At 40.5% G+C, this 13,273-nt stretch overlaps 1 protein-coding gene across 13 annotated transcripts in view; it reads left to right on the top strand.

The window, feature by feature from the left end:
* Ppp1r9a (protein phosphatase 1 regulatory subunit 9A) overlaps positions 1-13,273 on the top strand; it is a 326,880-nt gene that overhangs the window by 339 nt on the left and 313,268 nt on the right. For all 13 annotated transcript variants that reach the window (XM_004632621.2, XM_004632620.2, XM_023716825.1 and 10 more), the window contains exon 2: positions 1,099-2,710. In XM_004632621.2, coding sequence (XP_004632678.1) covers positions 1,313-2,710 — 1,398 coding nt within the window. In that variant the 5' untranslated portion in view covers positions 1,099-1,312. The remainder of the gene's footprint in view (positions 1-1,098; positions 2,711-13,273) is intronic.

Raw genomic sequence — 13,273 nt, 5'->3', positions numbered from 1 at the left:
AGAAAAACAAAACAACGCAGCAGGCACCACACTCCGAAGCCTGTCTCGTTTGTCTGCATGGGTCATGCGTGCATGCTGGGCCAGGAAACGAGTTTGGAGGCGATTTGAGGGAAAGCGTGTGCTTCCTCAGCTGATGGTGCGCGAGGGTGATGTGGTTCCGGCTCATAATAAAACAGAAACAAAACAAAAACAAAATGAAAAATCTTTGGAACTGGCGTGGCCTGCGCTTTAGCAGAGCTCCGAGTATTTGACTGCTGGCTTATTGATATAAGATCCAGCTGTGGGCTAGTGAGCAGCAGGCGTGTGCTGCCTTGCATTTGAAGCCTGTAGTAAGTTAGAGGCAAGAAGGAGTAAACAAATCAAGGCTGTGAAAGGCGACCTGGTATAGTTTTCTGATTGTCACTTGCTCATAACATTGGTTCCTGTTTGTCTACATTCTACTTTATAACTAATATCTACAGTTGGGAATCCTGCAAATATTGGTTATAACAGAACTTAGGGTGAAACTTACTGGCATTGAAAAACTTTTTCCTGTTTGTTTTACTCCGAGGGTACACTCCTATTGCTTTGGGGGATACGGTCCAGGAGAATATTGGACCGTAAGGAAGGAGTGAAATAAGCCTCGTCTGACATGGTCAGGCATTTATACATTCCAAACTTTTGATTGTATTCAGAATAAGTTACCTGGTGATGGAGAATTCTAAATGAAATTGACTTTGAGGACAGTTTGATGATTTATTTCAGATACCTGAATTGCTGGTTTTGCTTAAGGTCATTCACAGAAAAACAGTGAAAACTTGGGTTAACATTTTGGTTTCCGAAATACCTATGTGTGTGGGGGGGGGCGGGGGCGGGGGCGGCGAGGTGGTGGTGGGGTGTGGGGTTGGGTAGGGATTGATAGAGATCTCCAGATTGTGTTTGAGACGTTTTTGTTATCAGACCAGTGGAAATGGTCACTTCTAGCTTCGTGACTTTTGACCTCTCATTTCAATAAGTAATTTCTTCTGTTTGACCTGTGGAAAATCCACTTGGAAAATATTAGTTGAGTAAACTAAAGTAAGTGCATGAATTCAGAACTTCGTTCTTTTTCTGTTACAGATGAACCTCTAGGCTTGCTTTGAAAAAGGCCACTTTGTGTAACTTGACTGAATAACTTCCTCACACACCTGTTGGGAGGATTACTGACAGAGTATGCCATTGGAGAGGGATTTCTGGTGACCAGATACTGGTGATTAGCGAAGAGAGGTGTTTTTGTGTTTGTGTTTTGTTTCCTGAGCATTATGAACATTGACTTTTCACCCTTGAAGTAAAAATGCTGAAAGCTGAGTCTTCAGGTGAACGGAGCACTCTCAGAAGTGCCTCTCCCCACAGGAATGCATATAGAACTGAGTTCCAGGCACTGAAAAGTACTTTTGACAAGCCCAAGTCAGATGGGGAACAAAAAGCGAAAGAAGGTGAGGGCTCCCAGCAAAGCAGGGGCAGGAAGTATGGCTCCAATGTCAACAGAATTAAAAATCTGTTTATGCAGATGGGTATGGAACCCAGTGAGAATGCTGCAGTCGTTGCCAAAACGAGGGGGAAAGGTGGGTCTTCATCCCCTCAGAGAAGGATGAAGCCTAAAGAATTTTTGGAAAAGACAGATGGCTCTGTTGTTAAGTTGGAGTCATCTGTGTCTGAAAGAATCAGTCGGTTTGACACAATGCATGATGGCCCCTCATACTCCAAGTTCACAGAAACAAGAAAAATGTTTGAGAGAAGTGTGCATGAGTCAGGACCAAACCATCGCTATTCCCCAAAGAAAGAGAAGAGCGGAGGGAGCGAACCACAGGATGAGTGGGGCGGGTCCAAATCCAATCGAGGCAGTACAGATTCCTTGGACAGCCTTAGCTCTCGCACTGATGCTGTCTCCCCAACTGTGAGTCAACTGAGTGCAGTGTTTGAGAACACCGAGTCCCCCAGTGCCATCGTTTCGGAGAAGGCAGAAAGCAGTGAGTACTCAGTGACTGGGCATTATCCCTTGAATTTGCCATCTGTCACTGTTACAAATCTTGATACCTTTTGCCACCTTAAGGATTCTGATTCTTGGTCTCCTTCGGACAAACAAGAAGTTGATGCTGAGGAGGCTGAGAAGAGCAATACAACTCCAGGCGCAGAAGTGCCGCCTCAGAGTACCTCCCTAGCATCGCTGCCTAGTGAAGAGACACAGCAGAGCAAGGAAGCTGAGGAGGACTCCACGTCTAACCGAGACACTCCGAGCAGAATTGACAGAGACGTTCCCGAAGAGTCTTGTGCTGAGAGTAAGGCAATGCCAAGGTCTACAATCCTTTCACCACAAAGTGAACCTTCAGGAGTTGCTGGAGCTAATTTTGTTGGGAGTGAGGCAGCAAAGCAGCAGAGGAGAGAAATGGCAACTGGTGGTCTCACCTCACCTGATGCTTCTACGTCCAGCTATGGAAGAGAAGAACCTGAAGACTTCGGTACTTTTGAGAGCTCCCATGTGTACATGCATAGTGACTATAATGTGTATAGGGTAAGGTCCAGGTATAATTCAGACTGGGGAGAGACAGGCACTGAGCATGACGAGGAGGAAGACAGTGACGAGAACAACTACTATCAGCCCGACATGGAATATTCAGAAATTGTCGGGTTGCCAGAAGAAGATGAAATCCCGGCAAACAGGAAAATTAAGTTTAGTAGTGCTCCGATTAAGGTAAGTATGCTTTCTTAAATTGTCCTCTCTGTTTTAGTTTTGGGCCTAACTGTATGTGGAGCAGGTTGGAAACATCTAGAAATTTGTGTCAGGAATTTGAGACTGCTGATGTGTATCCATTGTCAGGTGAGACTTTACAAGTTTGGAGCTTGAGAGATATCAGTCACATTTCCTGATGTGCTTTAATAATGATATAAACTAGTAGTGAGTATTGGGAAAGTTGAGGAAGTTTGGTGATTGTGAAATGCATTCCATTGGGCTGGAGTATGAGAAAAATGAGCCCTGGGTGTTTGTTTGCAATAAAGCCATAACAAATGTTACTTAACATTACCTGAGCAAACTTTCTGAATCTATAAACTATAAGATCTGAGGTTTAAGGTACATCAGGAAGATTACGGTAACTTTGAAATAATCGTCTTCAGTTATTTGCTTAAAAGTCTGAGTTTTTGCCTACTTAAGTGTAAGTGGATTGTGAGGAATGTTGTTGGAACTTGTTTTCTTGATTGCTACTTCGTGAAAATTTGATTTATGGAAATATATTAGCTGACTTAAATACTGTGATTGAAAAGCTCCGACTGTAAACAGCTTTGAATTCAGAAATTTGTTATGTAGCTTTAAGATGAGATTTTGTGAAAGGAAGTAAAATTGATTTGCCATTCATGAATTTATTTTACCTCTTAGAAACTGGATAAATGCCAGTTGAATTCAGATGCTCTATTCTAATGGCTTCACTTAGCTAACATTTGGTGTAGAAGAATTGCACAAAGTGCGCCAGCAGCGGGTGGTGGAAAATTATTAAGCATAATGGCAGTAGGGGCAGGAGGTGCTTGGTTGAGTAGCAGTGTCCCATGGGGTGCTTTTTCAGAGTGTACTGGTCCACTAGCTCAGTCCTCAGATTCTGGCATACTCCCCTTGGGGAAGCAGAGGACTGTGGTGGCAACTGCGTGCTTTGACACTGCATTCTAGGGACTTCTAGCTTGTATAAAGTGTGTGTATGATAGATTAGGGAATTGGTATTATGTCTCCTCAAACTCTAGAGTCCATTGCTATTTCTGTCATCCACATAAAGCTGTAAGACAGGTAATTTCCATGGAAATAGCCCCAGAGAAGTCTGACGTTTTTAATTATGAAATTTTATTCTAAGACGAAATAATCTGAAATTATTTACAGTGTATTCATGGGCAGATTTTCATTTTATTACTGTAAGGTAGAAGTTCTGGATCAGAATGGACCGTGTCAAAATTAAACTGGGATTAAACCAGCTATGCGAGTCTGGTTTGAAAGTCAGCTAAGTTTTCTTTTAGTCTCTCTCACTGTCCTGGGATTCTCTCTGCTTTGCTGTCCCGTGTTTCCACTTCTGGGAGTCCTCCAAGGTGCCCTTTCCTCAGACCTGCCTAATGAGCTGCCAGCCTTACTGTTCATGCCCCCTTTGAACATGGTCTTTCTGTCCCTTAGGAAAAAAGCAGTATGATTAAATTGTTTCACCTTGAGCGAAGCACGAATAACTGAAATGAACTCTTCAGAGGAGTTTGTTAATCCTGGTGACTGACTTTTTAATAGGGGGACAGCAGCTTATAAAAGTTTATCAAGTAGAACATTAGCTGCTCAACCCAACGGGAGACTGGCTGCATTCAGGTCCTGGGCCGCCCGGAACATAACTGGATGGTAATAGGTTTGATGGATTTTAAGGGATTTTTCAGTGAAATACATCTGTTTGTTTGTGAGCAGACCATACTTTTTGGATATGAGGTTTGAAATTCTGGTGATTTTTAAAAATTATTCTTGTAACAGTAAACATTTTGTCTCTTACAAATAAATAAGCTGAGTTTCATATTGCAAAGAATGAAAATAAAGTATGTGTGTTTAAATTGAGCACATTTCTTAAGCTTACATCAAGCGGATGATTTGTGAAACACGCATACTGTGATGTATTTTATTGGACAGTTAGCAGGACTGGTTGGAGTGGATTAAGTTTGCAAACAGAATGGTCATTATTAGCCCTTTTGTGAAGAATGGGACAATTACTCTTTCTTCTTGCGTTCACTGTTTAATACACAATTGGATTGATTCACTTTGGAAAATTCGAGAGCTGCTTTCTACTGGTCCTGGTGCCGTTTTGGGTATTTTCAGTTAAGTTTTTTTTTCCTTTTTCTTTTCCTCCCTGTAGAAGGTGGTGGAGCCTTAATTCAACAAATATTTAGGGATCCTTAAGTGTTCTTTGATGCTGCTAGCTAAAGAAGACACAAAAATCTACAAAGTTACTTTTTGCTCTGTGACGTTGTAATTCTTAAAAACACTGAATTTAAAACTCATACAATACAGCATATAAAACTGAACCAAAATAGTTACTATCCTAAGAGTCCTCTAATAGTATTTGGCTGTACTACATGCATAGAATGAAAGTTATTTGATGTATTATTTGGATCTGAGTCTATTCATACATTCCCTATGTGTGTCACTTTTTTCTTTTTATAAAGCTTAACTTATGGAATAGGAGGTTAGGATTTCCAGCTTCTTTGAGAAACAATTTTTAAAGAAATGAATTTTGAAACTTTCATACTTGTTTTTTGGTAATTTTATTCTTTCTTAGGTGAAATGTTCTTTATATCTTTTAGTGTTTCATTATAGATCTTGTTCATGATATTTGTGTGTGTAATATTGTCCTCAGTATCTATTTCAGTACTCTGGTGGACGTTTTAAATATGTTACTCTAAGATGTCTTATGTTTGGATCGAGAAAAACAGCAAAATAGTGTACACCTTTTACTTGTTAGTGACTTAGAAATGGTCAGATTTTATTGCCGCCCACCAGTGTGACTTTCCTGTCTTTCATGGACAGAGTTGTTTATTATTGGATAGGTTGATATGGTTCACAGAGCCACAGGCTATTAGAATGGGATTGATTGTAGCAAGTATAAAATCTACCCTTGCACTATGGGACGGGAGAATGTTACAGGCAATGTTAATCTGAGATGTGCAGTTACATTTTTCATGCTTAGGCATTTCTCAAGATGAAGGGGATGAGTTGAAGTAAATGTGTCTTTGCTAAATCGAGGGTAGGAAGCATGACCTTTGTCCTTATCTTGCTATTTGGAACATGCCCCGAGCCCTGGCATGTATGAGGAAAACTGTAAAGCTCATGTATGTTGCCAGTGCCCTTCCCAGGACCAGGCTGAGCTGGGGTATGTGGGGTGTGTGGCCCCACGGTCCCAAGGCTGCTGGAGCCCTTCTGGTCAACTTTGCTCATGGGTGATCTTTCTGACATCACTGCAACCTCATTAAGCAAGTCAGACCCCTTTCTGTGTCACTAGTAGCCTTATATCCTTTGAATTGATATTCTTTAAAGAGCATGATTAAAAAAAGATTTTCATAGCTCCCAGCAAATAGGAGATTGCAGAATTAATATTGCAGTGCTGTGTGCTCTACTTTGATTGTTTGTCAAACTGTATGGAGCCTTTATGTTTTCTTGTTTTGAGGAGAAAACCCAGGGGCATTCTACCCTTGAGCTGTATCGCTAGTCTTTTTTAATTCCTTATTTGGTGACGGCTCATTAAATTTCCCAAACTGGTGTTGAGCTGGTACTCCTGCTCAGTCTTGGGAGTAGCTGTTTGCCACCATGCTGGACTGGGAGCTTACAGAGTGGTTCAGAGGAGAATCCCCAAGGGCAGTAATGCTACTTTGAACCTCCTGTGACAGTTGTTGGGGATGGATCTCGCTGTATTCTCTCCCTCTTTGGGGGGCCCTGAGGCACAGTCTGGGTTACCTGAAGGCTGCCTTGTTCAGGATGATGTGCGGAGTCTGGTTCTTCTGAGATCTAACCTTTTGTCTTGTGTGGAGGCTTCTCTTTCTAACAATTTTATCAGCATGTGTTAACTGTAATATGCATATGAATCACTTTGGGATTCTTGTTAAAATGCAGATTTTGTTTCAGTAGGTGTTCTGTGGGAAAGTACCTCAATACAGTGGTTATCCCCCAAAGACAGTGTTAGGCAAGCTATCTCAGAGGATGGAGGCATTCGGCAATCCAATTAAAATGCCTGCATATCGAGCTGTGCTGAATCTTATTATGTATTAAATCCATGCAAAGTACAAATCCAGGAGCAAGAGGAAAGACATAACAGTAAGTTAACACACTCACGTGCGAAGCAAATTGGAAGAACCAACTCCCTGCCTCTCGGCGCACCATGCTCAACTGATCCATCTCTCTTTTATACCAGCGTGTCACTGGTGGTGTGGTGATGGGGACCAGAGAGTGAAATTTGGGCGAAACCCACAGACTGATGGTCCTGTGTCAGTGGAACACACTTGCTGTGTTGAGAAGACGTGGGGCATGTGCGTCTAGTACAGCTGTGCCTTTGCCAACTCGGCTGCTCCTGAACTTTGGGCTCTATTTTCTTTCGTAGGTGTAGCGCCGTGTTTCCAGAGCAGGGCCATCTGAGTGTCCTCAGTAGCTGGGTGTGCAGGCACAAGTGGATGGATTTGGTGTAATGATGACTTGGTCTCCATCCGTTTTTATTAGTAAACCTGTTTTGTTCCATTACATTTTCTGTTTATTCTTTTTTTTTTTTATAACGTCATAGGATAGGTTATTGTCTTGTGCATTTTTAGCATATTTTCTGAATTCTGCCTTCATATCAGCGGCTCGCCTGCCTGGGCATTGTTTCTCTCATGGACTGTCAACTTGCTTACACTTCCTGGTGGTCACTTCCTGTGTGTCTCCTCTTTCTTCCTGTGCATCTTGCTTCTTTCCGCTCCCTTCTTTCCCCTTATCTTTCTCTCCCTCCTTCTCTTCCCTCCCCCCCTCCTTTCGTGCTAGGGATCAAACCCAGGGCCTTGCACATGCTTGGCAGGGGCTTTATTCCTGAGTCACATCCCCTTGAAATTTCCTCCTTTATCATGTGATAAATATGTTGTCATTATTCTAAACTTCCTCACAAATACTAATTGTTGGGTTTATGGACTTTAAGATACCACATTTTGGGAAAAATACAGGTTTACGCATTATCTACCTTGCAAACACAATTACATGTTCATCGAGCATAATTGTATTTAAATTTCATTTGCATTAGATTTTTTTTCTAATAATCTTTATTACCACGGGGGGGGGGAGGTTTTGAAATTTGTTGAGAATGCAATTGAAAGTAAGACAGATTGTACATAAGCAGAACAAATACTGCTATATTACACGCTGAAAATCATTTGTGGATTGTGGTGCTGCTAATTTATATTTTTCCTTGTTTTTCTATGCTCTTCTGTTTTAAACCTGTTTTATTTTTGTTCTTTTGCTGCATTGAATTCTATAGTTTTAATTTTGAAAGGGAAGAAAAATTTTAAGCTATGCTTTAGTTTTCTTGCTGGTCACTTTTAAAATTTCCCTGGGTGCTAAGCTCCTCTCCTTAGTGACACGGACATTTAGAGATGAGGAATACTTAATGGTAATCGCCTGCAATTTCCCAGTCACTTTAGGAAGGCTTCGGTCGCATAAGGCTGACAGGTGATCTTTGAGCTTCTGCTTGAGTAATTCCATGTATGGAGGTTTATTTGAGATAAAAGGAGAGTTGGAAGGGAATGCTGTGGTGTCTGTGGGCTCTAATTTTAATTAGCATTTTTTATTGAGGTCTCATTCAGATACCAAAAAAAAAAAAAACCTAAAGTGCACAGTTCTGTGGTTTTTAGTATATTCATAGTGTTATGCAACCGTTACCATTACCTAATTCTAGAACATTTCATCACCTCAGAAAGAAGCCCTGTGCCTGTTAGTAGTCATTCCCAATTCTGCTCCCTCCATCCTCTGACAAACTGTAATGTACTTCCTGTCTCTCTGGATTTGCCTCCTCTGTGCAACTCATGTAAATGAAATACCCTTTGAAAGGGATATAGCAGACAAAACCACTATGATTTGGGACGGACTAAATTAAAACAATGTGGGGATAGCAGACAACCCAAAGATGTATATGATGTGGAATCTAGAACAATTGAGTGGAAGTTAAATGTTACTTACTGATAACAATAAAAGCCACAAATGTCATCTACCTTGTTACGCAACTTTGTGAAGTCATGAAGCTGAAGAGACTGAAGGCCCCGAGAAGGGAGGAGGAGATTTGTAACCTGGGAAGAACAGGTTTATGTGGGAAAGAGGATGATTGGAACAAGCCCTTGCTTGGCTCTGCACTTGCATTAATGCCCCCAAAAGCTGCTGGTGAAGCTTGAGCATTTAATTCTGCAAATATATATATATATATATATATAATTTATTTTTCAATTGATTAAAATTTGTTAAATGCTAAACTTGTAATATAAATAAATTTTAATCTTAAATTTGTGCAGGTGCTCTTGTCATATGAAAAGCAAGGTGATGGGAACCACACCGATAACTGCCCCCACCAGTCACAGGTGCTAGATAGAGCTCCTAGAGAGTTCATATCCTATTTACTCTTCATAGTCATCAGTGTGACAGTACTCTTAGTGCCCTTGACAAGGACAGAAAAGCCAGCTTGCTGAGGGCAGATAGCTTGCAGTGTTCACATGCATTCAAGTTACAGAGCTGATACTTGAATGCAATTCTGCTGTTTGCCTCTACTGTAGAAAGGAGCTGCCAGTTCAGTGGACTCAAATTAATTGAGGCAAGACCAAGATAGAATTGACAGAAGAATCTATGTGACATTTGCATCCATAGGCAGTGTAAACACAAATCCGCTTTGAACCTGCGTTAAAGGCTAGCTGTGCAATGTGGTTTCCGAGGCGCGTGCTGCACTGGGGTTGTACTCTGCTGTCTGCACCGTAATTTATTTATTTTTTGCTTTATGCATTTAGTACAGGGTCTCATTACACAGATTGGATTCATAGAGATCCTCCTGTTTTCAGCCTCCTAAGCTGTGGGATTACAGGCACACGCCACCACGCCCAGTCTGAGTGACCTTCTCAGCGAGCCCTGTTGGCCTAAGCAGGCACTTTAATCTGCTGAGCTACCTGGCCAGCCCCAGCACAGTGTATCTTTTAAGGCTCAACTTAGACTGATTTCATTTGCACAGGAGTCTTTTTCCGAAGTAAAAACCTTTGTCTCTTTCTAATGATCTGATACTTATTTCCATCGTACTGAGATAGAAGAAATAAAGGTAGGTAAAATTGAGACAAGGAGAATTGTAATTTAATGATTACAGTTAACCCTTCCGGGCTACTCACTGCTAAATCTCTAAATTTTAAAATAAATACAAAATAGATTGGCCCGTGCTTTTCTCCTATAAAACAGGCTCTTCCTCTATAAATGAGCTCTTGTCTTCACCTGTAAACTGAGCCTGGACTTTTCTCTCATTACCAGAGATTCACAAATTTCGCAGATCTCCACCTCCAAGACAGGTAGTGTGCTGTGGGCCTCAGCCTTGAGGGTCCATGCTTGCCTCTGAGTGCGTGCAGCTCGTTTGCTGACAAGCAGACTTGTTTATGCCTGTCACTGCGCTGCTCCTCTGTGGCATCCTGCAGCTTTCTGCGATGTGGGTCAGCAGACCTGCAGCCTAATCTGTTGGTGGAATTGGTTGAATTCTCCATCTCTTTTTGGGATTTTTCTTCAGATCCAGTCAAGTGACCCTACTACCCTTACATAGTAGTGGGCTTTCAATATTCCTTTTCGTTAATTGGTAATTGTTTATGGGGAAAGAAATATTCGAGAGGTTTTTTCTTATCCTTCTGTATGTCAAAGGTAGATTTCATACTTGTATTTGCTGTTATCTGTACTATGACCGTCTGTATGGGGAGTGATTTTAGGCATATATTTAATTATTGTATGTTGTCTACAGAAGGATATTGTCTATATTACTGTTCAGTATTTTTACCTGCTAGCAAAGTAACACTGAGAGTTAACTTGATATTCTGTGAACTTGGACAAATTAGCCTCTTGAGGCCTTGGATTGCTTGTAATTGAGACTATCTTTTACTTGTAGTATATCTTTAAACTCCCTTTTCACCTTAGTAATTTATAATTTGTTGATCTTAAACATACTTAAGGCATAATACTGTGCCATAATGTTAAGGCATAATTAGAGTATAGTACTGTGCCATAATCATGAATTTTTTTTTGTTTCAAAGAAAATTCTGGACATCTTTTATGGAAATAGTAAAATGAATTTATATATTTATTGCTCTCAGCAATGTTGTTTATATGTAGAGTATTAACTTAAAATGGTTAAAATATCAAATCTAAGAGTATGTTTTTACAGATTGGATTTTTGAGCAGCTTGATTTGTGAAAGTCTGGTTTGAACCATGTATTAAAACATCCTTTCAAGGATTCTAGGTATAAGGAATGTTTTGCAGCATGGTTGCTGATATACTGACTGCTTCACTCATTTTTGTTCTTGAAATAGCTGTGTAGCATAGTTCAACACGATTGAAATATTGATGTCTTTTTGCACAGCTTTTATGTTTTCAGTCTAAATTGTTGTCTCCTTGAGTACCTGTCCTTACAAAAAAGATAAGATAACCAGAGTGTAATGACACATGCAAATTTTTTATTTTAGGGAGGAGGAAAGTATTGTTCTTTGCTTGATCTGCTGTCTTTCTGTGGGCTTTCAGAAGTATTTGTAGAGTTGAAGCTGTTCTCCATGTATGTTTGAGTTATAAGTGATTTTAAATGAAGCAAGGTATTGTGGTACACACCCAGGATTGTAGCAGTTTGGGAAGCTGAGGTAGAAGGATCCTAAGTTCAAACCCATTGTGGGCTATTAGGGAGATCTGTCTCAAACCAACCCTATAAAATGAGAAAAATAAATAAAAAATAAAAGTGGTTTTGCATGTCTTTCCTTCATTTCAAAGTCCGATGGCATGAATGTAGTACTGGGGACAGTGAACCTGCCACATTGTTTCCTATTCCAGTTGGAGTGGCAGGCTGAGTGGCAAGTGGCAAGGGTCAGAAAGGTGAGCCAGTCTTGGTTTTGGAGGTTTCTTTCCAGCAGTGGTCAGGTGAGAGAATCCAAGTACTTAGAGCACTTCTGTGGTGTCTGTCCTCTAAGGAGTTTACTCCTGCACGGCCCTGGGAACCTGAGGGAAGCCAGTGGCTATCTTTGAGTCTGTAACGGTTTATGGAGGTAAACCCTTATCCATATTAGATTTCTTCTTCAAGAATTTCTTTTTACTTTTCTTTCATAAGTTGTGTCTGTAAAGCTTCAGTGAAAGTATATTCACTCAGGATATTTCTCTAATCTTGAATGTAAGAATTTAAATTAGTACTCCAAGCCAGTAATCTTTTTTCAGATATTTAAAGAATTTTCTTTCTATGATAAAGGACTTCAGTAGAGGAGAAGTGGTAAATTTATTGATTTTTTTTTTTTTTTTTTGGTGGTACCGGGGATTGAACTCAGGCCCTTGCACTTGCCAGGCAAGTGCTTATTCCACTGAGCCGTCTCCCTGGCCCCTTGATTTGCTTTTAAGATCCAATTTAAGAAGCATTCTACCACTAACCTGTATCTGTAGGCCAAGATCTGCTTTGTAGTCAGTGCTATATCAATGTGTTCTTCTGCTCAGTATTGGTTTCAGATAAAATGGATATGCAAAATTGTTTTGCAAAAAAGAAAAGACCCTCCTCCTGCCACACACACACACACACTGGTGACTGAACTCCAGGGCCTTTGCTCTGAGTTGTAACCGTCATTTTCCACCCATCTTTCACAGTATTTAGAAGTAGGGTCTCATGAAGTTGCAAGCTGAGCTGGAGCTGGAGCTTGAGATCTCCTTGCCTTAGCATCTAAGAGTGCTGGGCTGTCAGGCGTGTGCTTCCACTTCTAGATGACATTTTTATTGTTAATCTGCTATATTTCAGAAGAGTTGATGCTTTGGGGAAAGGTAAAAGTGATTGCTGGGCATGTGCATATTATCTACCAACATATAAAATATGTTGCGTTTTAGAATTAGAGTGATAAAATGCAATTTAAGTTGTACATCAATTATTGTAGAATATGCTATTCTGAAAACAGGTTTTCTTTTAGAAATTTTAATCTCTAATTTTACAGATTAAGCGCTGAGCCCTAAAACAGATATATAAACAAGTTTTATGAAAAGTAAAGAATGAACCAGATATGAAAATCAGTGACATAGCAGGAAATGAAGACATAATTGTTGTAGTCCATATTCTGTTGCTCTGACAAAATATCTAAGACTAATCTTTATTTTTTAAAGGAATAAAGTTTCTTCAGGTCACAATTCTAGAGGCTAGGAAATCCGAAGCCCCAATAGCAACGCCTGGCAAGAACATTCTAACATGTGGACAGTGAGAAGGCAGGAGAGTGCATGCCGGAGGGCGGAACAAGCAGGGTAATGGAGTGCTGCTGGGTAATGGAGTGCACTGATTGGTGACGTTCTGGGGCAGCAGCCTGCTGAAGGACCCTAGCTCTTAGAAGCCACACCTCCTAACACCACTGCTTTAAGAATTAAAGTTCTAGTCTTTGATCATTTGGGAGACACATTCAAATCATAGCAGTAATCCACAGTTTCAGTAGCTTTAAAATATGTGTACAACTCTTAAGTTTATGTTCAAAAAGAAGCTAACCCTGTACAGTATACAGGGTTGTTTTTTT

This window comes from Octodon degus, unplaced genomic scaffold, assembly GCF_000260255.1.
Source record: "Octodon degus isolate 3935 unplaced genomic scaffold, OctDeg1.0 scaffold00050, whole genome shotgun sequence".
NCBI classification, from domain to species: Eukaryota; Metazoa; Chordata; class Mammalia; order Rodentia; family Octodontidae; genus Octodon; species Octodon degus.
Note: the sequence above shows the minus strand (reverse complement) of the source record. Positions and strands in the feature narration are given on the sequence as shown.